Source organism: Danio rerio, chromosome 5 (genome assembly GCF_049306965.1).
Source record: "Danio rerio strain Tuebingen ecotype United States chromosome 5, GRCz12tu, whole genome shotgun sequence".
In the NCBI taxonomy this organism is placed as follows: Eukaryota; Metazoa; Chordata; class Actinopteri; order Cypriniformes; family Danionidae; genus Danio; species Danio rerio.
Genome location: NC_133180.1, coordinates 42,691,672 through 42,717,332, shown reverse-complemented (window position 1 = coordinate 42,717,332; position 25,661 = coordinate 42,691,672). Strand labels below are relative to the sequence as shown.

General features: G+C 37.2%; 1 protein-coding gene across 50 annotated transcripts in view; it reads left to right on the top strand.

The window, feature by feature from the left end:
- Positions 1–25,661, top strand: part of ncor1 (nuclear receptor corepressor 1) — a 114,839-nt gene that overhangs the window by 86,709 nt on the left and 2,469 nt on the right. For 31 of the 50 annotated variants that reach the window (XM_073949966.1, XM_073949964.1, XM_073949960.1 and 28 more), the window contains 22 exon segments: positions 2,035–2,195; positions 2,436–2,556; positions 2,730–2,825; positions 3,803–3,888; positions 4,912–5,080; positions 5,427–5,546; positions 5,657–5,734; positions 5,861–6,087; positions 6,973–7,303; positions 7,448–7,678; positions 9,582–9,782; positions 12,077–12,226; positions 14,412–14,555; positions 14,639–14,780; positions 15,810–16,282; positions 18,050–18,175; positions 20,369–20,505; positions 20,580–20,809; positions 22,627–22,767; positions 23,349–23,467; positions 23,649–23,702; positions 23,813–24,025. In XM_073949966.1, coding sequence (XP_073806067.1) covers positions 2,035–2,195; positions 2,436–2,556; positions 2,730–2,825; positions 3,803–3,888; positions 4,912–5,080; positions 5,427–5,546; positions 5,657–5,734; positions 5,861–6,087; positions 6,973–7,303; positions 7,448–7,678; positions 9,582–9,782; positions 12,077–12,226; positions 14,412–14,555; positions 14,639–14,780; positions 15,810–16,282; positions 18,050–18,175; positions 20,369–20,505; positions 20,580–20,809; positions 22,627–22,767; positions 23,349–23,467; positions 23,649–23,702; positions 23,813–24,025 — 3,750 coding nt within the window. 50 annotated transcript variants of the gene reach the window in all.

The window sequence follows — 25,661 nt, the reverse complement described above, 5'->3', positions numbered from 1 at the left end:
ACAGCCAGGAGTGATTTGTTGGTTTTAATCAGAATCTGAATGAGTATGTGGTTTATTCTTCAAGTCTCCAACAAGACATATTTTGTGCTTTACCTGAACTCAGGGTGCATCAGACATATCAACACAAGAGGAAAGAAACACCTACCTGTATTTGGAATAATAATGGTTTTCGTGCTGGTGGTGCATCGTTTTTTTTTTAAAGGAATTGGATGCTGAAAGACATGTATACGCTCAAAGATATTTCTTGTTCTAATGGCATATTAAGTTTTCAAAAACTTTGTAAACAGTATGAAACAGACTCTTCTCTCTTTTTATATTTGTAATTAAAATTGGCCATGAATGCCTATAGGGTTCCCTGAGGGGGCAATCTTCCCAGTCATTCAATCCTTGCTTGGTTTGATCTCTCCTCTACTAGTCATTTTACCTCATGGAACAGTACAGTACAGAAAGGCCTTGGAGGCTACAGCAAAGCATTAAGCTATACAACACAGTTAGGAAACTGACTGTCACAGACTGGGAAAGAGTATGACAGAACATTTTTACTTTATTTAAAAATCTCATTTACTATCACTTTTGTTATTGAACCTACTAGTCCTCGATCAAAATACATCTTATCAACACCTCCTATAGTCCTTTTTGTTATAAATGTCCTGACCAGGAACTTGGATCTTTTTTTCATATGACGTGGGAATGTGGAAAAGTACAACAGTTTTGGAATGAGGTGTGTGTTATCTAGGCATGGAACGATAACCGGTTTCAAGGTTTACCGCAGTTTGGAAAAGCCAAGGTTTTAATACTGCTTAAATATTCTGTTATACCATTCCCAAGGTATATGTAAGAGTTTGTATGTGTTGTAAAAAAAAAATTTTTTTAATCTAATGAAAAGAGCAGAAGTAAATTTTAAATATTAACTAGATCTGTTTACTGTTCCAAAATGTTATAAATATTTCTTAACATTAAATAAATTATGTTTAAAGGCGACTTTTTTTTACCCAGACATTTTTTACCCAAAATTACTTTTAGAGCAGTAATCTCAATACTGTGAAACTGGTATTTTTATTTAAGCTTATCATACTGTTAAAAACCTATACCTGCCCATGCCTAGTGTTTTCTTATCTAAAATTATTGAATATCCTGTACCTATAAATCCTTCTATTCTATTTCTGTGTGATGATTCTACGTTGAATCTTATCAAGCTATAAAAAGCTGTGTGGCTGGTTCGCTTAACTTCTACAAAAAACTACTAGCCCAACATTGGCTCCACATAATTTGGAAGTTGTTGGTATAACTACAGGTCATTATAATAATGGAATTATTCTCCGCTCAAGTGAACTTGGTACTATTGAGTACATTAAAATGCTGGACATCAGCTGCTGTCAAAATCGCCATGTTTATTGGACAAAACAAAGATGAGGATCCAGAATGATTGCCTTATTTTTTATAATTGATACTTGATACTGTTCTATGTTTTTTTTTTTTCCTGTCAATTTCTATTTATTGGATACCCCCAGTTTAAAGAGACCGCAGTGGAGGGGGAGGGGGGGGGGTGGGGGTAGTTGAAGTGATATATTTTTTATTATACTGTTTCTTCAGCCTGTATGCTTTGTTAACAATTTAAAAAACAAGATGAAAGAAGGACATTTAAGTAAGTGTGCTCTGGAGGTTGACAGATAAAAATCCTAGGTGATTTAACTAAAGTAATGAGGAAGTATAGGTGTCTGTTTTACTCTTGTCTGTGAAATAGTGGATTAGAGGTTTGCCACCTTGTGGAGAAACGAGTCAAATCACATTTGCAAGCTGAGCATATGGAGTAAACACAGTTTAAAAAACAAAAACAGATTGTTGTTTTTCCACACTCTAATGACTTTTTAAGTTATGCCACATGCATTGTGCACATTCCCAAGCATTACACTTTTAAACCAAATTACATTTAGGCTTCAGAGAGAAAGACTTGTCAGCTGTGGGGATAAAGAGTGATCCTCTTTTGCCCGCCTCCTTTCATCCCTTGTTCTTCTTATCCTTTCATTCCCACAGTTCTTCAGCCGGCACCAAACCAGGCAGTCCAGACTGTTTCAGATGTCCGCATGACGTTCTCTCGGCACAGGCCGCCAAACATTCCCTCTCCTCCACCCCTCATTCACACCTCCAAACCCACAGACAAGCCCTCCTTCATTCAAGGCGGCTCCATTTCGCAGGTAAGAGAATCAGTTTTTTGTTGTTGTTGTTTTTTTCTCTCAGTTCGACTTTTATAACAGTGATTTCTCATCCATGGATAATGTTTTTAGCTTCTTCAGGCTGTTAGTTGTTATTTAAGACTCGTGGTGCTTCTGCTGAGTTTAAATGCTTCCTTCATCTAATGGGATCAAGGCAGGGGATCAGGGGTTTTCCTGGTATTCAGTTCTGAAATGCTGTTTTCTTCTCACCATGTCCTGCAGGGTACGCCAGGAACATACCTTCCTCCTCAATCACACGCGGTGTACATACCCGAGGTGGTCAAGACCACAGGAGGGTCAATCTCACTCGGCTTGCCAAGACAGCAAGACCCTGCCAAACCTGGTGAGAGAGAGAGATTTGAGAGTATAAATAAACAGTCGAGCTCAGCTGAATGAAACACAATCCCTCCAAGTGCTTGTTTTGGTCGAGTTATGTTAAGTTTAGATGGTGGAAACCTCCCGCAGTCTGTGAAATGTGTATTTTGAACACCTGCTTATGTGTGTGTGTATGTTTAGTGTCATACATTAAGCAAGAGGAGTGTTCTCCACGTGGACAGAGTGCTCAGGCAGAGGGTCTCTTATCCAGAGCTCAGTATGACGGAGTGGTCAGAGGTGAGATGATCAAGATATACAATAAAATAACCAAAATCAAAAGTCAATGCTAGACATTCTTAACATATGAGAGTGTTTTGTCCTGTCTTTTCATTGAATGCAACAATGGCTTTCTGTCTATGTGACTCTAAATGTTTAATAATCAAGATGTAAAAGGATAATTTTTCATACGCTTGTACTCTAAACAATTGTCATTTTTATTTAAGTATCAAATTATGAAGATATGAAGGTTTTTAAGGTTCTTAGGATTAAATTTTTTTATAACCAATATATTTTAGTTGATTTCTAGTTACTCAAGCTCTAAAATATATAATTATTTGTAAATGTTATATATGTATATACAGTATGTTTATGTATATATGTTATAGGGCTTCACAATATATCGTTTCAGCATTGATATCGCAATATGTGCCTCCGCAATAGGCACATTGCAAAGATATGCAATTTCCAGTCTGAATTATAGTTGGCCAGGAGCCACAGAATTGTATTTAATCACTGTATTAAACTGGAATTGACATGATTTATGCAGCAAAAAAAAAAAATATTTCGTAGAATAGTCCAAATATGTACATTTCAAAGTGAAAACAAGATTATTTTACTTACCCCACTGGCAGATCATGTCCTTAAAACAAGAGAGTAACTACATGCATGCATGCATGGATACATACTATATATACAGTTTTCTGTATTTATAAACGACTACAAAAGACATAAATTCATTGGAATTAAAACTTGTAAGCACAAGAAGCAATTACGCTACAGAACACATTAACATAAAAAAGACAGCATCACACAGTGCAGGGCATTGTCAAAAAGGGATTAGATGTTCTTTCCAAAAGAAAAGGTGAAATATACTTGTCAACTCATTTTCCAAGACTGTGCTTACAACATTTTTATATTTTACACCAAAGTGTGACTGACTACTTGTGGCTACAATCTCAAACGCAAACTAAAACAGTCCTTTCCTGTGCTTGCAGGAGGACCCATGCAGATTCAGGACATGAGAGGAACCCCTGGAAAAGGCCAAGAGGGCTTGCCCTTCAGAGGAGGCTCCATTACACAGGTTCTTTTTTTTATATATGTATATAGTGCTCGGCTTATACAAGTACACCCCTCACAAATCTCTCTTTTAAATTCATATTTTTAATAGGATCTATGCAGTATTGTATTTGTGCATATACGTTGGATTAGTCAGTACTGAAGCCAAATCTGGAGCTTATCTAACACAGTAACTCACGAAAACAGTCCAAAAACTAGTACACCCCAAAAATATGTCATAGAAAAATATTAAATGCAAATTCAAAAAAAGAGGAAAAATCAAGAGATGCGCGAAATTGAGTTGAAATTTTGTAGGTTGTCATTTTGTTTTTCAATACTTTACTTGAATTAAGTTTTATTATCTTTCAATTTCTAAATATGTTTGGTGACTAAATAATTATTTTAATAAATATATTAGTTTAGTAAATCTGTTTTGTTTAAATGCATTTACATTTAGTCATTTAGCAGACGCTTTTATCCAAATGAGTACAAGGAAGCAATTTACACAACTATAAGAGCAACAATGAATAAGTGCTATAGGCAAGTTTCAGGTCTGTAAAGTCTAAGAAGGAAACTATTAGTAATTTTTTATTTTTATTTTTTATTTTTTATTTTTTTTGGGTACAGTTATTGGTATATCCAGAGAGGCAATTGCAGATTAGGAAGTGAAGTGGAGACTAAATAGTTGAGTTTTTAGTTGTTTCTTGAAAACAGCGAGTGACTCTGCCGTTCTGATGCAGTTAGGGAGTTCATTCCACCAACTGGGCAGATTGAACGCGAGCGATCGGGAAAGTAATTTCTTCCCTTTTTGGGATGGAACCAAGAGGCGACGTTCATTCACAGAACGCAAGTTTCTGGAGGGCACATAGATCTGCAGCAGTGAGAGCAGATAAGAAGGACCAAAATACATTGCCAATATTCACTGAGAAATGGATAAAAATGTTCATTTTCAAAATGGGGTGTACTCAGTGCTGAGACCTGTAGGCCTTTGTGCAGTTTTCAGTTATAGTTGTGAAGTGTTTTTCAGTAACACTCTTTCTCTTTCCAGGGCACTCCTGCACTGACTCAGTCCAATGTAGCAGCAGAACTTTTAAAGGGCACTATTGCTAAACTGGCCACAGAGGACCAGAGCAGTCCAGAGAAGAGTCGAGCAGAAGCTCATTCCAAAGCTCACGTCATCTATGAAGGCAAAAGTGGACACATCCTTTCCTATGACGGTCAGAACCAGAGCTCCTAGGCCTTAATGACTGTTCATGGCATATTTCTAAAAATGGAGGATTTATTTATTTATTTTAATTTTTTTGCTTTTCTTTTATTTTAAAATCGTTATCTTTGTTGTCTGGGTCTAGTCATTTCACAGCAGTGAAAGTGGAGACAGATTTTGAAAATGTGCATTACTTTAAAGGCTAAATTACATGTTTGTTAGCAGTGTGACAAGGGCAGTCGCTATTTTTATAGAGCGCCACAGCAAGATGTTAGTCAGGAGTCTTTTGGACATGGTCTGTTGGTATTTTAGTTCATATTATTACAATAATATGTCTCTCTTATTTTAAATTCCCACAGCCATTAAGAACCCTAGAGAGGGCACAAGAAGCCCACGTATGGGGCACGATCTTAAACGCACATATGACATCATGGAGGGATCACGGGGACACACACCACGTGAGACTACACCTTATGAAGGTTAGTCACATTTTCATTTTCTTTCTAATTAAAAGAATAATGAGGCACAAAAAAAAGTTGAAGATGCTTGCAAGGAAGAAATGTTTTCACGAGTTGTTTCTGTCTGCCAGGTTTGATTTGCAGAACATTGAGGGAAAGTCCACATGAGTCGAAGGATCGACCCATGCTTGCAGGATCCATAATGCAAGGTAATTTGTGGACCCATTTTGAAAATGCATATTGTATTTTTTTTTTAAAAAGAAAAAAGTTTGCTTAAAGATGTTGTTTCTCAGTAAATGTCTACTACATCATGCTCAGTTTTTCCTCTGTTTCAGGAACACCAAGAGCCTCTACTGAAGTCTATGATGAAGCCTCCAAATATGGTAAACAGATCAAGAGGGAGAGTCCGCCCATACGCTCTTTTGAAGGTGGCATAACAAAGGGTAAACCATATGAAGGTGTTAACACCATAAAGGAAATGGGCCGCTCTATTCATGAAATCCCCCGCAAGGAAACCCAAGATAGCCGCAAAACTCCTGTTCTAGAAGGGTCTATTACTCAGGTACGACCTTTACAGTTGTTGTTATTTTCTGCACTGTGATTTGTCTGAGTAACATTTACACTACCGGTCAAAAGTTTGGGGTTAGTCTGATTTTAAAATAAGCTTCTCTTGCTCACAAAGGCTTAATTTATTTCATCCAAAATACAGTACAAATTGTAAAATTGTGAAATATTATTGCACTATTAAATAACTGTTCAAAAGTTGTTTATCATTTAGTTTAATAATTTATTCCAGTAATTTTAAAGATTAATTTTCAGCTTCAATAATCCATTCTTCAGTCACATGATCCTTCAGAAGTCCCTCTAATATTAACTATTATAATATATCTAATACAAATAATTATTATTATTATTATAATTATTTATTCATTCATTAATTTTCTTTTCGGATTAGTCCCTTTGTTAATCAGGGGTCGCCACAGCGGAATTAACTTCCAACATATCTAGCATATGTTTTGCGCAGTGGACGCACGCAAACACGGGGAGAACATGCAAACTCCACACACAAACGCCAACTGACCCAGCCGAGCTTCAAACCAGCAAACTTTTTGCTGTAAGGTGAACATGCTATCCTCTGTGCCACCGCGTCGCCTATTATTAGTTTTATTATTATTATTATTTGTAATAGTAATAAAAGCAATAATGTCTGGTGAAATAATTTAATTTAAAACTACATACAATAAGTAATAATAAATATATAATAAATAAGTATTTAACAATTTTGTTTTACATTTAATAAATGCTGCCTTGATGAACAGAATCATTCCTTTTTTTTTTTTACTAAAAAAAAATTTGACGTAGTGTATATCAAATTTGGATCAGTCAAAAGGAAACTATATATGCTTTTAAACTGTTAATTTTGCATCGTTTCTCTACTTCTGTGCAGGGTATTCCCCTGAAGTACGAGGGCAGTGCTGTGAACCCATCTGCCATTAAGCACAATGTTAAATCTCTAATCACAAGCCCAGTAAAGATCTCACACTCTGCCATCGAGGCAGCCGAGCGTGAGAGGGCCAAGTATGAGGATGCAAAGGCGTCTGAGCGTGTCCGGCACACTTCTGTAGTAAACTCCACATCTGTCCTGCGCTCCACTCATGCAGAGGCAGGAAAGGCTCAGCTCAGTCCAGGCATGTATGATGACAGCAATGCACGGAGAACACCTACATACAGTAGCACCTCCATACCCAGAGGATCTCCCTTGCTGCGAGGGCAAGAGGGTATGACTGCTCTCTTTATTCATCTGTTTTTACCTTACCACTACCAAACAGTTGCTCCACTTACTGTCAATCGTAGATTGTTATCTTAAAGTCTACCTGTCAACTTTATGGCTCATTATACCGCTTTTTTTCCTTTTCAAACAGGAAGTATAACCACAGGTAAACCAGTTTCTCATGAAAGGAAGAGTGCACTGACCCCCACCCAGAGGGATAGTGTTCCTGCCAAATCGCCTGTGTCTGGAGCTGACCCTCTTGGCTCTCACAGCCCATTTGACCCTCACCACAGACCTGTGGTACCTGGAGAGGTCTACCGGACTCACCTGCCGCCACACCTGGACCCCACCATCGCCTTCCACCACAGAGTCCTGGACCCAGGTAATTTAAGGCATTATAGGATCTTTCCAGATGTTGATTATTCTCTTTTAGATTCTGTTGGTATTTTTATCTAGATTTCATAAAAGTAAAATATTGTTGTGGTAGTTACAGTGTTATGTTACTATTACAATATTCTCTTTAACAAAAACTTTAGTACAATCAAATTGTCTCTCCATTATTGTTTTGGCACACAAATTGGCAATGTTGTGTTTCACAAGAGTGATGAATGTCTGTAAAGAAAGAAAAGGTTGTGCAGAGTATGGAGGAGTGTTTTGGCGATTTTTATCTCAATTACGATAAATGAACAATTATTTTATCTGTTTATTTAATTTTTTTGCCCCCTTATAGTGCACTGACAAGTTTTGCACATTAAATGTGCACACATATTACAAGCGAGAGATTTTTGAATGAAGGGTGCTTTGCTAAAATAATTGAAGGAAACACACACTATCTACGATTATTTATTAAATATCACGCTATCTAGCCGTCCAGTCATGCAACAGCATGAAGGCTGTGGTGGACTATATGTGTGTGCTTGACGCAGAAGTATAAACTAGCCTTAACAGAGCGGGGTCACTTCACTCCACACACGGTTAGGAAAGTAATTGAAAAAAAAATCAAACTGAAAAAATTAAAACTATTATAGATTCTGAATGTCGATTTCGATTACTTGCCAATTAATTCCCCAGCCCTAATGCAAAGAGACCTTATTTGGTAACTGTGGTTGATTTGATTTTTTGCAGACACTCATTTAAAATCCTACAAAATCACTGACATTGAGGTTAAGAACAACTTGAAAGCATTCAGAGCAGCCTCGAGCATGACCTTACATTCACACAATGCTGTATGATAATGGCGTGTGTGCATGCTTACACTGTTAGATTAAAACCAAGAGGGAGAATATTTGTTTTATGTTGTTCATTAAAATGGTACTTGTTGTTCTGGATGCTGGAACCTTTGTTAAAAACAAAAAAAGAAACAGCATCAGCTTGATGTTTCTGCCGATGCATGCATCATGGTGTCAGGAATAGGCATAGGCCAGTATTATATTCTGACAGTAAGATAACCATGAATAAAACTATCATGGTTTCATGGTATTGTGATTACTGCTCTAAAATATATTCTTTTTAAATGTCTGCATAAAAACCTAAAGCTTTTTTCCCTTTGAACACAATAGATTTTATTTTTAGAAACATTTATAATATTTTGTAACAGTAAACATGCCAGGCTGAATAACTCAAATGGTCTTTACTAGCTTTAAAAACACTGATTTCCTTACAAAATTTAAAATGGCATCTTTGGAGATCTTTTATGCCGGAGATACTGTTGTCCTTAAAAAAAATTTAAAAAAAACATAAAAAAAATCTTACACTTATCTTTGTAATGGTATAGCAGAAAATGCTGGCGATTCATCTTGATTTTTACTAACCACGGTATACCTTGGTTATCATCCCATGCCTAGTGAGAAACCTTGTGCCCTTGATCATTCTGTGAAGCTGTGGTAATAATGTAGTAGTAGTCCTGTGTGAACAGAATAGCAGCTCTTGTACATGTTTATTTGTGGATGAAATATCTCTTTAATTAGCCTCAGCAAACACAAGTGGGTACTCTTTGCCTGGGTCTGGAAAATTTGTGAATTATGAATTAGTTCTGTTCAAACAGGCCTGCAGGAAAAACAGTTCATGCGTCATGCACAAAATTGATTGATGCTCTGAATAATGACTCTCTCTAAAAGCACTACTTCTGTCTCATTTGTAAACATCATGTTTTGGTTTTTCATGCATTTGATAATGGCACTTCCTGGTTGACTCTCCACTACTGTGGCAAACCTGCACTATTGACGTCAAGACAAGAACAGCTGTCTTTTCACCTCTCATTGTTGTTTTTCCTCTGTATATCGCAGCAGCGTATATGTTCCCACGGCAACCATCGCCAACTGGATACCCCAACACTTACCAGCTGTATACCATGGAAAACACTCGGCAAACCATCCTAAACGATTACATCACGTCACAACAGATGCAGGTCATACCACGGCCTGATCTCGCAAGGGGACTATCGCCACGTGAACAGTCTATTGCCATCCCGTACCCGCCACCTAGAGGTAAGGGGCATGATTGTTCGAGAATGAGTGTGTGTGTGTGTATGTTTGTAAAAGTGTATGAAAGGATCAAAGAAAGAATGTGGTGTTTGGATACCGTGTTTGTGTGAACTAGTGGCAACCTTTTCCAGACCACCAGAAGCAAATGACCCTAAAGCAAATTGTGTCAATTCACAGAGTTCAAAACTATTTTAAATCCAGGGCTGGGGCTGTTTCTCACATGTCCATGATACCTGTCTTTAAAGAGGCCTGCAGGTTTTGTTGTTTGTTTGTTTGTTTGTTGCAAGATCACTCTTCACCCCATTGTAACTCAAGTAACATCATTCATTTTACTGGGCAAATTAACCTAGGTCTTAGAAGACATAATGTTACACAAATGAAAGGATGGCTTTAAAGCAAGAGCATGATTTAGGCTACGTTTACACAACAACATTGCCAGTATGTGGCGCTGTCACCTTGTTGGTAAATGGTACATGAAGGCAATGACAACACGGTGTCGTTGACACACCTGTTTAGGTGTGCATGTAGAATTAGTTGTCGGGATTCACTGTGAATCATTTGAAAATTGATAAAAATATGTGACAATTCAAGCCAGTTGAAATGTTGAATGAATCACAATACATTTGTTTAACAGAGGGGGCGCAAACTTGCTTTACCTGCACATCAGTGGCAAGCAAGAAGTGGGGCAGCAGTGTAAAATCACAGCAGTGAAGTTTGCCAGACAAACTGCAAAAAGACATTTACATACACTAACAGAAGAAAGAATATGATGAACATAAACCATCAGCACAGTGGAAAAACTACTGTCACAGTGGTCAATACGCAAAAAAACTATTTGTAAGCCAAAAACCACGCAGGCCGTATGATTTGCTGTTCCGCTTGCTCTGACGAGTGATACGGAGATCACACAGTGCATAACTTTTATATAGTGAAAGTGTGAAGATGTTTTTCAGACTGAAAGAGAAAGTCCTGCTGTTACAGAAGCAGGTATTAGATTATTTTTATCCTCACCTTTGTTAAATTACTGTATGCATATTTTAATAATTTGCTTATTATTATTAAATATTTAAAATGTTGAAGATTATCTATTGACCACCTCTGTACACACTTCTCTCTGGTTAAGAAAAGGCTTTCCTCTCCACATCAGCCATCTCAGTCCCCAGTTTTTTTTCCAGCAGAGGAAGTTGTAAATGACCTCTGCTTATGCCAGAAAACAGAGATACGCAGACAATTCTTTTAAAAATGTAAAATCTCAGCACTGTCACAGTTTTAGTTTATGTTAATGAGTTTTCTCAAGTTTTATTATTATTTTTTTTTTTTTTAAATAGCAATTTGTTTATGGCAGAAAATTTATTATTTTGCAAATTGTGCAGCATTTAAGAAAAAAATGAAAGGGCTCTTCACCTCAAATTTGTTTCAGAAAATTTTGTTAAACATTTGTGAATTGTGAAGATTAGTATCGTGAGCCAGGTGAATCGTTACATCCCCAATTAGCTGTGTGTGTAAGATATGTCTCTGCTGTTTGTAATGTAAAGTATCCACATTTTGCTGAGGACAAATTAGCAAACATTTGAGCAACATTACTGCATGCTAACCATGTACCACAACATTGTTTTCTGTTTCTTTGCGTTTGCCTTTAACCTACACCTCCCTAATCATTTACTATGTAGACGAGTTTTTACAAACAGATAAATGACAAATAGGTTCAGTCTTTAGCCAAAAACGTTGTGTAAACGGACAGTTTATCTGAAAGAGTTTGACCTCAGGCTCAGACCCTTAGCGGGCTCTGCTGTCTAAAAGGTCATTTACTCTAACTGTCAGCATAAACCATTTTCAAATAAAAAAGATGCCTTTGTGTAAACTACAAATACTTGAGTTTTTTAAAAACAGGTTATGAGTATCCGCTTATAGCCTATAGTCAAACTTCACGCATAGTGATTGTTTACCAGTTACTGTCCTGACATGCATTATACAGTGTTTTAAGTCATTTTCTGAAAAGCATTTTAATGTCTGTTTTTAAGACATTGTGTATACACTATTCCAAATGCCCCTATGTTGTGATTCTATTTATTTGTGGGAACCAGCTTTCAGCCCTGGCCTGTTTTATTTTGTGGTAATTGAACTCTAATATGAAATAATAAATAAGCTGATTGAATCTTTAAAAAAAAAATTATACTCTTCTGTTAGCCATTAGACGTTTCTAGAAGATTAGTAGAGGGTGTTGGCTCTTTAATTAAGTTTGAAGCTGATTGGTTGTGGATGCTCACCCTCTGGCCCTTTGCTTCTGTCTGTAAAAGGAATAATTGATCTAGCCCAGATGCCACCTACCATCCTGTTACCTCACCCTGGGGGCACAGGTTCCCCCTCCCTGGACCGCATCACCTACATCCCTGGACCTCAGACCCCTTTCCCTCCTAGGGCATTCAACCCTGCCTCCATATCTCCAGGTGAGGATCCCACCCCTCCTCTCCTATCCAACACCTGAACTTCCCCTTCGAGTCCTGGTGGTGGTGCTTGAGAAACTTGCCCTTCGCTGCTGCTCTGAGATCAGTTGTACTGTTCTAATTGAGATGCTTTCTTCTACCTCAAACTAACTACAGCTCTTTACTTGCACAACTATGATGGCAGTGCGTCACAGCAAAAGAAAGCACATTTTATCTAATTGATGAGCTAGTCTAGAATTAATTCTACTGATCACAAACCTACAAACTATAATACTAGAGGCATTGACAGGTCTTAAAACCTGACAAAAGCTCACTTGGATCACAAGTTATTAAAAGGAAATCCGTTCTGAGATAACATTAGACGAGTGTGACCAGTTTTGCACCTGAATGTAAAAAGCAACTGCGTTTGCACAGTCCTTAGACCAGCACGTGAGTGATGACTTTTTGAACTACATGAGACAGACCAGATTCAGAGATAACACAACGGCAGATGTATGACTTTCTCCCTTCCTTATTTGGTGATTCATTCTCCAGTGCTGCTTAGTATCATTTACATTGGCTGCGTTTTCAGCACATGTTGCCAGATAATGTTGCCTGTACTTTACATCAGAAATTTAGGGCAATATTTTTTTATAGTTTTTGCAATTATTTAATTTTATCATTCATTTAATTATTTTAAGGAAAAGTGTAAAAATATAGAGTTGTGGTTTGGCATTTTAGTAGTTTTCTGTAAACAGTATCTGGCAACGTGATTTTTCTGCTTTATACTGCTTTGTTTTCACTGGCTGCTAGCAAAAAAAAAAAAAGGTTCAGTCAGATTCACAAACAAATGGTTCTTGTGATGAATGGGTCAATAAATGCACATACGGTTCAGTTAGGATTTCAAACATACTGATCCTTTTTGAGGAGTTAGATGAAGCTTATACCGGATCGTAGCTTAAGATAAACGTAGAAATATAAAGGTGTTGTTCAAAGTTTAAAAAGCGTCAAAGCATCCCTGGTTTGCCGTTAGTACCCCCCCTTACCCCTCTTTTGCTCCTGAGATCTTGCCTGCACCTGCCCACATGAGTAAGCATCTGAAACATTATTGGGTTCAGTAGTGTAAAGCTCGTCCTGGGAGTGCAGGTGATCTGGAGGTGAGTAAACTTTAACAGTCTAAATGTCTGCTCACACAGAGAGTGGAGGTGAATTACAGTGAGTAAATGCTGTGCACTCTGTGCTAACACATTTTTTGAATGGTGTTTGGTGGCTCCTGTGTTTTAGTCTGTCTCACTGTTTTGTTGCATAATCAGTAACTGTGCTGATCTTTTGGTGTCAGTTGGTGTTTTTTCATCTTTATCTGTGTTTTGTTTGATAATTTGCTTTGTTCCTGTTTAGAGTACATTGGTTACCCCTTTATGAAGGTGCTGGTGCATAAACCACCTTTTCTGAGAAATTTCTGCAACAAAAAACCTTTTTTCTAATGGTCAATTTAGGATTTTACTTGTGAAACTAAAGAGACAATAGGAAAAGAGTGTGATGATTCTCTTACGTAGTGAAACATTGTATTTTAACGTGAGGGGTGATTCACACCATGCATAGAGCTACCTTTCGTTTGTTTTTATTTGTTAAATGTTGTTGACATGAAATAATGAAAAATTATTTGTGATATTTTGTAAAGCTTCCCAAGTAACTGACAATTGCACCTGTTAGTGGAGGATAATGGCAGTTTTTCAGAGTTATTCAGAAAAAATATGTATCCAGGGAAACAGAGCTCCTTAATGCTAGATTGTTTTATTAACACCAACTAAGCACTAAGTGATCCTGATATGGCAATGTGAAGTTGACAGACATCCCCTTGCCAAGTAACGTAGCATTTTATTGGTTTTAATGTTGTGGTAGTTTTGTGTATGCATTAAGGAAACATTTTTATTTTTTATTTTTTTTATATATTTTTTTGGACTAAACCAAGACTATGCAGCTTGCAGTTTCTCCCACTCGCATGAACCAGCACCATTTGTGCAAAAGGGGTCAAATCAAAATTGCTAATGTGTGTTAACAAGAATGGCACCATGAATAGATTAATGCTTGAGGTTTACTGTGAATCTGTCAGCTGGCCCTGTCAAACTACAGCAAGTGAAATGAGCTGGTTTGCTTGTAACTCCACACTGTTTGTTTTTGTGTGTTGCCTGTTCTTCGCTCCCTGCAGGACATCCGGCTCATCACAGTGCCGCTGCAGCCATAGTGGAGCGGGAGACTCAGAGAGAAAAGGAGCGCGAGAGGGAAAGGGAAAGAGAGCGAGAAAGAGAGCAGAGAGAACGGGAGCGTGCAGCAGTAGAATATATGCGTGGGGGTAAGATTATTCAACAGGTGTAACAATAGTTAAACTACTCATTTCTTCCAGCATTTTCAAGACATGACACTTTTTTCTTTCAGGTCCCGAGCAGCCTGTTCGACCAGGCAGCCGTAGTTTCCTGCGCTCCACCTCTCCATCTGTAAGGGCACAGGAAGGTGTCCTCCAGCAGCGGCCGAGCATCTTTCAGGGCACTAACTCCAAAAGCGTCATTACCCCGCTCATGTGAGTAATATGCTAATCATTTATGAAAATTATACTTGACCTGTTAAATAAAAGTATGAAAAAAGCAAGTTTGGATGTAAAGGACATAAGGGATGTAAATGACTGAAAAAAGCAGCGGGTGAAGTATATTGATCACAAGTGCTTAGTTTGTGATCATATCTCTGCTTTGTTTAGTTGATATGTTATCCAAATATTCAGAGCTTGAAATTAAAGGACATGTGACTGGATTGTGCTGCTTTTAATGCCCCTCACACAGCTTGATCCACGCTGGCATTTTCCCCCTTGGGTTTTAGGTTTTCATTCAAACTTTTAGAATACCGGTGTCAGATTTGCACAATCCATATGCACAACGCTGGCAGACCTCCCACGCATAGCTACGGTTGCTAAAGCATGATTGGTCTGTGGCGGTTTTTGGGTGTGGCTTAGCGAAGGGTCATTTACATTTGATTCTCATTTGCATATTGATTAAGCTGTGTTGAAGGTGGGTTCAGGTGGTTTCCAGCACTAATTATAAAGGTGGTGTAGGGGGACCAATAGTTTTAACCCAAAATGGCCAGTCTTCAACACTCACAAATATAGAGATATGGCCAAAATGCAATCTCATTTCATTCTTTTCCATATTGAACGATAACAATATATATTTCTATCTCAGTTTTTAATGCTTCCAGATTACCCAGATTACTTCCACAAAAATTAGAGGCTCCATTAAATAGCGTAACCTGTTTTCAGAGGCCAATAATTTTTGGTGGCTAATAATTCGGTGCATCTCTAGTATCAACACACTTAGATTCCCAATTGCTGTACATTTCTGCTGTGTGATTGGCTCTTAAATCAATATAAAGTCTAGAGCTTATTGGTATTGACACATATTTTATCGTGACTTCATGTAATATCATTTACCGACCCAGCCCTACTCATAAAAAGTTTGTAGGGCACTCTGCTGATTTTTAAACAATATTTAGCCTTTTTTAATTCGTAGATGTTTAAATTAGTTCTGGTGTAATGAAATGTTTACTTCTGTTTGTCCAGGCCAATGCCGTCACAAGCAGCTGCAGCTCAAGCAAACTCCCGATACAACAACGCTGCTGATGCCCTCGCCGCCTTGGTGGATGCTGCCGCTGCAGCACCGCAGATGGATGTAGCAAAAGTCAAGGATGGCAAGCACAGTAACAGTAGCTCGCGAGATGATGAGGTGATGTCATCACGCCGGGCAGCACAGGAGCCACAGGAGCTGGAGCGCCGTTCCATGCAGTCGCCATATGGAGACATGTCACTTCCTGGCGGAAAACCTTCCCAATCAGTGTATGCTGAGGGTGGAGGAGCCGCAGGGAGCAAAGAGAAAGCCCCACCCACAAAATCACGCATGGAGGAGGAGCTGCGCACACATGGAAAGACCACCATAACAGCTGCAAACTTCATTGACGTCATCATCACACGGCAGATCGCCCCAGATAAAGACTCCCGAGAGAGAGGCTCACAGAGCTCCGACTCCTCTAGCAGCAGTGAGTGTCGTCAGAAACACTTTGATTCATTCTTATCTAATGTCATCAGTGGTGTAAAGTAACAAATTACACATTCTCAAACTACTGTAACTGAGTAGTTTTTATCAGAAATTATTTACTAAGTAGTTTTAAAATGTGTACTTTTACTTTCCCTTGAGTACATTTTTAGTGCAGGATTAGTACTTTTACTCCACTACTTTTCTTCAACCTGCAGTCACTACTTTTTTTTTTTTGTCTATGAAGATTGGCTAAAGTAGATTAATCAGTCTTTTGATTCTTATCCAATTAAAGAAAGTAAAGTGCATCATACTGAACAACCGCAAGAAATTTGCACCTCATAAATGCAACAATCAGTTTGGAAACATTAAAAGTGTGCAAGATGTCTTAAATCTTTACACGCAATCATTGAGAGACTTTAAAGACTGCATGTCACTGATGAGAAGATGGGTGTTTACTGTATGAGGACTGAAACCACCAAATGCCCTTTAACATTAGCTAAATGCACTACAGAGTGTTACGTTTACACATCCATACACAAATTGCATGTACACGCATGAGCCATTCACATCGTTATACTCAATACTCACTACTTTTAAGTACTTTTAAAAGGTCTAAAAGTAATATTTACAGCAGATACTTTTACTCGCACTGCATGTACCTGCTGTACCTTTTCACCACCGAATGTCATGTATAGATGATTATAATCTGCTTGTCACACTGTACAGTTCACACCTCAACATAGTTCAAATGTTTGAGTCCAGTAAGAAATATCTAGTTATTTGATGACAATTTTAGCAGCCTTTTATGTTTAGAAAGCATTACTTCAGTCTTCAGTGTTACATGTCTTTCAGAAATCACTGTATTGTGCTGTAATGTTAATATGTTAATACATATATAATATATATAAATCTTTTAATAAACGTAATGCATTGTGCAAAATTTCAGTTATATTTTGCTTAAAACAACAACAAATAACTCAGACCCTTACAGACCCAAAGTGTTACTAAAAAGCAATAAGAGGTAATCAGCAAGTTTGCCATAAGCTAGATATGTTATCTTATCAAAGATTGTGTTGGTTGTAGTGCCACAAACCTTTCACAAATGTTTATATGCAAAGGGTCATTCAAGAAATTAGACCTCTTCAGGACAAGGCATGAGCTTAAGGATTTACTAACAGAAGGCATTAACAGGACACCTAATGGGATGACCGGTGTCATTCAGGCCGTTGGGCCTAATAGTATTAGAAAACCTAGAAAGTGCGAACTTTGACCTAGCTAGAAGTGAGACCGACAACATCCATAAAACCCTGACCTCAGATTTGAAGGAGTAAATTCCATTATGGAGGTTGTAGTTCTTACTGGGGGAATGAAATTTGTTCTTGCCTTAGTCACTTACTTTACAGACTGCTAAAAGCTGTTTTGAAGCCAACTCCTGGTGTGTCTGCTTAGATTTTGTTCTTTATTGTTTTTTTTCCTGCCCAAATACACAGGTCTGTAGATCTGAACAATTTAATTTATTTATAACATGGGTGTGTTATCTTCAACTTCCAGTATGTGGCTTTTGGTGTTTTCTGCTCTTTTTGTAAATGGTGGTATCACAATCATCTTGTTTCTCTGTTGAGCGCTGCTGCTACCAAGTTTGTGTTTTATTTATGTTGAGACAGGTTATAGACTGTGTGCTAAAGGTGTAGTTGACACACATTCTCTCATAACAAACCAGACTTTATTTGCTCTTGAGACTATAACAGCATGTGTACCTTTCGTTCAGTGTCATCCAGCCGTTATGATGCTCAGGGAGGAATTGAGGTGATCAGCCCAGCGAACTCTCCAGCCCTGAGAGAAGACAAGAGCGAAGGATCCTTCCCATCTGAAAAAAGCTCTCAGCTGCCCACAGGTGAAAAACCAAACCCACAAACAGAAACATTCATGTCCTGTAAAGATAAAAATAAAAAGACATGTTGCATTTCTCTTTAAAGCCATTGTATTACAACGTGGGAAATATTTACATTTAGTATAATAGTTTGAGTCCAGTAAAAATATCTAGTTATTTAAAAATACTTTTAGCAGCCTTTTATGTTTAGAAAGCATTACTTCAGGGTTCAGCGTCACATGATCTTTCAGAAATCACTGTAATGTGCTGATCTGGTGCTCAAGAAAACAGCTTAATGTTTGAAGTGGCTAAAAATATAAAGTGGAATAACATAAAATATATGTTTTCATTATAAAAACAGTGCTTCCCTTTGGTTTAAAATATACTATGCTAAAAATATAATATACTAAAATAAATGGTTAACTACATGTGACAAAAGTAATGTGATTTTAAACAATACTTTTATTTATTACACTGTTTTACACCATTTCTCTTCTTAAAGTTTTAAAAAAGGCTGGTGTCCACTATTTCTCTTTTTTCTATGCTATTTAGGAGTCATCTGCACACAGCTGCACTCTTTCTCTCTATTTCTCCCTCCCTCAAGTTCAGGTTGCTTCATTGGCATGACATTTAGCACAGTATTGCCAAAGCATTTTAGATATGTATAAAATATGCAATATATCAACATCATCAATGAATAACATATACAGCAAATGAGAAAGAAATTACAGAAAAAAAGAACAAAAACAGACAGTATCTCTAAAATGGATATTTAGTAATAATTAGAATTAAAAGTGTATATTATATAAATATGTGTTGAAAATGAGTAAAAATGGCAAATGAGTTAACTGACCTTTTCTAATAATGTACATACATTTTGCAGCCAGTTTAGACCAGTCATTTCATCCTCTCAGAGTAAAAGGTAAAGTTTTTCTGAGTTGTTTAGATTAAAGAATCTATTCTCGCTTTAGAAAGCGAAAGCAAATATTGACTCACTGACATTTTAGGAGATTTTATGGCGAGTTCAGACGGCATGATTTTCAAAGTCCTCATCTTTTGTCAAAGATGTTTTATACTGCATGACTATCTGGGCTAGCGTTTTGTCGCTGCTTTGTTTACACTGCAAGATAGATCAGTGACAGGGGGTTTTATGCTGCATGACTTTATAGGAAGAATCGCCTACAACTTTGTTCAAACTACGTCTCACAACCAAAAACACGTAGTTTACCTTTTGTTATTTACTGCATAATGAGAAAAAATCCTTTAGTGGTGTAGAAAATGTACATATTTGCTCACTTTGGTTTGAAGGGAATTAGAAATTAAATAGGATAAAGCTTTTTTTTTTTTACCTGGTTTTGTTATTACTCACATGACACATACAACAGACACGGATGCTCCTGCCAAATTTACACTAGTTTTTGTCCATTTTTTGGGTCCAAATAACCTTAAATGAGCACGTTTAACTTATCCCTTAATCTCCTGCTGACCTGCAGGTACCCACGCTAGTGGATTCTGCTCTCTCATTGGCTGTAGGTAATTGCCGATGTTATTTTCAGTCGAAACATATTTCACATGGTATGATTTGAATCGCCGACAGCTCCAGATATTTAGCATGCCAAATATCTCACGGGCATCTGCGACTCATCGGCGATTCTCTCAGATCATGTCTTTGATGGTACATTTTGTGTGATTATTACTCGCGTGACAGAGCACCGATTTGCCTGTGATTTCAGGCATTTTTCGGCAATCCTCAAAACCTGTCGGTGAGTCAAAATCGGGGCTAAAATCATGCAGTCTGAACTTGGCATTAGAAACACCGACCGGATGCATTTTTAAACCTCAAAAAGTCTGCCAATCTCTTTGAGTACATGAGACTGTATGAGGAAGTGTTGTTGACAGTTCTCCTGCACACGCAATGAACAGTGCGAAATTTGTAGGGCGAGAGAAGATTTTCCACTGGTTAATCGAACGCTGATGTTTAGTTATGTCAGCCAAATACAAAAAAGTTTTAAAGGATAATAATATTGGTCAAAAAAATCTAATATGATTGGGCAGCCTTAATATACCTGGGTGATCTGCCCAAGTAAAGTCTATGTGTGGGAAGCACTGTAAATATAAATAAGCTAGCGCTTTTTCTCAGATGTTTTTTGCATTGAAAAAGCCTAGACAGATTTACCATAGTGTAATAATTTTTTTACCTGATCTTTTATTTTGCAGTAATGTCATTTGGCCGGTACAGACAGCCCGGGGATTCAGGACCATCTGCACCCCAGCCGCCCCCCTCCTCACAATCAGACAGTTATGGCTCTGTCCCAAAAACACACCGCATCATGACCCTCGCTGACCACATTTCGGTAAGACACACTCAAACTCCTGATGCTTTATCACAGATCCTGCTTCCTCTAATTCCCTCATCTCTCTCTCGCAGCATATCATTACCCAGGACTTTGCCAAGAGCCAGGACACTCCCCCATCGTCCACTTCACTGCCTTCCTCCTCTTCCTCGCTCTCCTCCACATTCCAGAGCTCTGGTGTTGGAGGTGGTGTGGGTCGAGTAAAAGCCCTGAACCGCTACAGCCCAGAAAACCCAACTTCTGCTCACCATCAGAGACCAGCAAGAGTATCTCCTGAAAACTCTTCCGATAAATCAAGAGCCAGGTAAAAATGCACTGTTTGTAAAAACATTTAAAGGGATAATTGGCCCAAAAACAATGAGGTGTGCACACTTAATGGATTCCAATCCTCAATGAGTTTCTTACATCTGTTGAAAACAGAAAGATTTTAAAGAATGCTGAAAACCAAACACAATCTCACCACAATATGTAACATTTTGATCTAGTGGCTCATTCATATGAAGTTGTATGATCTCATTTGTACAATTTAGTACGCTTTGCTTATCCTCAATGATGGTTGGGTTTAGGGGCAAAAGTAAATTTTTCTACGGCTGAACTTTAAGAATTAGCCACTAAACTTTCAAAAGGTAAAATAGTTATTTTACTGGAAAACCAGTAGCAAATTAATGAAAATACTGTAGAAGTCATTGGCTAATGGTTTTCAACGTTCTTACCTCTATATCTTTAGTGATTTAATCAATGAAGAAACACAAGAATGTTTAAAACAAGTGTAGCGTAAATTTAGTAAATGATGATAAAGTTGTCATGTTTGTGTTATTTTATACTGCAATAATAGATTTGAAAGACATGTTGCTCCTTTAAAAAATCTAACTTATTAGAATTTTGAAAGAATTTGGAAAATCATGATGTCCAGAAAAATAATGAACAGCACGTTTTCCTACATTGATGATAAAAGATGTTTTGCAGGAATAAGTACAATGATTTATGAATGATCAAAACACTGAAAACTGGAGTGAAAGGTGCTGAAAATGTAGCTTTGACGTAACAAGAAAATATATAAAAAATGGGTGTTCACAACAAGGGTATAGTTGATGAAAATGAACTAAAAACAAAAACTATAATTTAAAAACATTTTTGTTAACTAAAATGAAAAAAACGAGAGTAAAAAAAATAGAAACAACTGAAACTATTGTGTACATACAAAACTTATTAAAATTAAAGCAAAAACCCTAACGTTTTACATGGCTGATTTTCTGACTCAAAATAGACCAATTTATATATCGAGTTGTTCAGTTCTAGAACAGTAAACTGATTTGAATTTACTCATTTGAGAAGCGGTGAACCAATAATACTGTGCATGCATTATTCAGTAAACCGAACTCAAACAGTACATCCTGCTGTGACTGAACTAAACTTGAACAACTGCAGTGCGGGTAAACCTAAGTCTTAAATGAGAAGATATGGCGAAACGCAAGTTAATTTCATAACAGAAAGTCGTAATGGAATTTAAATAAGTCAATCATGCTTGCAAAACTTACTTGAAAGAAACTTTTCAGATCATGGTGATGTTTTAACTGACTGAAATTATAATTGCTGACCAATTATTTTTGGTATGTTGAGTGCAAACTTTGGAACATTGCAACAAATGATCCAGTTCATGTTAAAGATCGAACTTCCCTTCACACCTAACAAATATACAAATTTACATAAAAAAACTAATACTGAAACTACTTTAAAAAACTAAGTAATTTCAAAATATAAAAACTAGTAAATCTCAAAAAAATTCAAAACGAAGTTAAAAATAAAACTAGTGAAAAGTCCAAAACTAATAGAACCTTTGTTCGCACTCAGTCAAACTTTGCTTTAAGACAAATGAATGCAATGCCTAAATATCATTGTTTTAGAATTGCCTGCATTAGGTGTACTTAATATGTGTTTTACTGTGACAGTAAGTTTTGTAAACTGCCAACGATAAATGTCTTACTTTATACAAGCAGAGGCTTTAAGTAATCTATGAAACCTCATCTGAAAGTCCTTGGTCAGATGTGAAAATGTTTCCAAAGTGCAAGCAATGTTTTTTTCCACACTAAAAAAACCTCTCCTTCACCGGTTTCATTTCAGGCCAGGCAGGTCTCCTGATCGAGGTCGAGGACTGGAGAGCTATGAGCCCATCTCTCCTCCTCAGGGTTATTCTGGGATGGATAAACAGGAGGCCAGTGTGCTGCAGAGTCAAAGACGAGAGCAGGATCTTCCTGAACAGAGGTACAAAATCACAGTCTCGCTGAACTTACTTTAATCTAAATTATTATTTATTTATTTATGCAAACATGCTGATACTTAATTTGAGTGTCTGCAAGTTTTCTCTCCGAGCATAATGTAAATGTCTTTTTATGCTTATTTAAACTTGAGATTTATTGTTGTTCAGTTGTTTCAGCTGTTCTTGCCTTTTTCAGTATAGTGGTTATTGTTATGCTTTCATTTCTGAAACAACTGCTTTATTCATTTTTGTAGATCATTTCAATAGTGTGAGAACAATTCAAAAAGCATGCTAAGGCTACAAACACAGTATACCTCTAGTTAGAAAAGCAGAATGTTGACAACAAATTCCCAAACAAACCTGTGTAATCCAAAGTATATTTAAGGTTTACTTGAGCCTTGATTTGTGCCATATTTATTTCCATATCATTTTTAGGCTTTGTTTTGAATAATAAAGATTTAATCCATTTTTCTTTACTTTCTGAATCCCTGTACAGTTGTCTGTTTATTGTCTTTAGTGTTGTTTTGTGCTGCCCATATTTTCATCCCTGTGTTTCACTGTGTGACATCTGAACTTTGTTTTTCAGGACTGACTCACGCTCCCCAGGCAGTGGCATTTATCTGCCCTCGTTCTTCACCAAACTGGAGAGCACATCTCCTATGGTTATGTCCAAAAAGCAGGAGATTTGTCGCAAAGCAGAAGTCGGTGAGTTAAAATGCAAACCCATTTCCTTAAGGATCTACTGACATTAAGTAATATTTGCTAAAAAAAAAATGCTGAGCTCATGTTTAAGATTTTTCCCACATATTTCCCCCTGTCATTGCAACAGGACATAGCATCAAATTAGCATCAAATTTTACCTCTCATTTGCTCTTTATCTGAACAGGTAATGCTCAGCCAGGCACAGAAATCTTCAATCTCCCAGCAGTAACAACATCAAGTGAGAAAAATCTTTTTTTTTATTTCTTTTTCATTTCTTTTTTCAAGCTTAAATGTTGCTCAAGTCATTCTTAATGTTTCCTCTGTGTGTGTCTGTGTTCCTCTGTACAGGCAGTGTAAACCCTAGAAACCACTCGTTCAGTGATCCAGCCAGTAATCTGGGTCTGGAGGACATCATCAGGAAGGCTCTCATGGGGAACATGGAGGAGAAGCAGGAGGACCAGCAGCAGCAGCAGCAAACCCTGATGAGCGCAGCAAACTCCTCAGGCAGCATGAGCAGTATTTCAGAGAGCCGGCAGGAGGCCAGCCCGTCCCCTAACACAGGTTCAGACTGCAAAGCCATATATATATATTTTTTTTGCATGTTACCACAAAAATATGTATAGGTGTATAAGTAAAGCACCTTATTTCATTGCAAAATGTCTGTGGGATCTTAAAGTATTAACAAGTCTTAAATTAACTGAAATCTGAAACTGAAACTGAAATGTCTTGTTGGTCTTAAATTGTTTTAAATGAGTCTTAATTTTTATTTGTTGTTTAAAAGTATATAATCGATCCAAACAATACATCTCAATAAAACGTTTAGCAAAACTCTATTTATATCTTGTATATTTAACTGTTAATCTGTTAACATTGAGTTTTTACAATTTTAAAGAGTTTTTTTAGTTATGTTTAAAAAAAATTTGAATGTAAACCACTCGGGTCTGCTTGTTTTGAAATTATTTTATCATTCAATTTTTAATTAGATCCTTATTTAAAATATATGGTTTAGAGATAAGTAGTTAGAATTCTTTGATGCTGGGCCATTAAAAACTATCATTAGCACTTAGACCTCTATAAGTCAAAAATTGCTTGCAAGAACAAAAGACTGTTAGGGATTTACAATATGTTAAATCAAATGTTCTCTCATTTAACAACATAAAAATGTTGAAACAATGCCATGTTTTGAGGCATTTATAAAATATTTGGACAACAATATCAAAGTTTTAAATACATTCAAGTGGTCTTTTATGGGTAATTTCCACAGCAATACAGCATTATGTGCATTTATTTAAATTTTCACTGTCTGAAGAACCACAATAGGGTAGGGTACCACTGTTTGGAATCCTTTCAGTACTAAAGAGTTGTTAGGTTTTGCTGTATTTGGGTTGACCCTTCTTGGGTGGCTCGCCAATGTATTGGATGACTCTAATGCATAAAATAAGTGAGCAGAACAAAGTTCTTATCAGGAGAAGATTTTATTAAAGACGATGAAAAGTGCAGTTCCTCAGCATTGATGTTAACCCATTGGTCTTTATGTAGCTTAACCCAAAGTACTGTCTGTGAGACACTACTTTATAACAAAGTATACTGTAAGTATACCCCCGGAGATTACCCAACTGGTTTGGTTGGGTCTCAACTTTTGAGTTCCTTTAGGACATTTGGCTCACACCCTTTCAGATGCAGATACTTGTTCGCATTTGAAACAAGCTTTACAATCTATCGAGAGTGTGCTAGACTCTTGGTTTACAGAAATCCGTCACTTGCGCATTCAACAAGTCACAGGAATTTAAACACGATATTTAGATACACATTTAAAACACAACAACCATGGTTGAACCTGTCTCATGCACAGTTTGTCATCATCTTGTGTCAAACGGCCACATGCCAATAAGCAAGAACATGGTCTACTCTCATTCATTGTTTATGGGGCCATTCTCAATATGTGCACTAAGGGAACAACCCATACTGGTTTCTTCTTCAAGCAAGATTGATTTCAAATACATCTTTGCCATACTTTTGCTTGCCAAATAAGTGTACTATCAGCAGTGGGCATGCAGGCCTGATCATCGTGATTTATACTGAACCATACTTAACTGTATTCTACTCAACTGTACCACACAGTGGAAATGAGGAATATCTGCTTGTTGTTTATGTATTCTGTATCGGCTCTATTTTAAATATTTTCATTTATGACCTG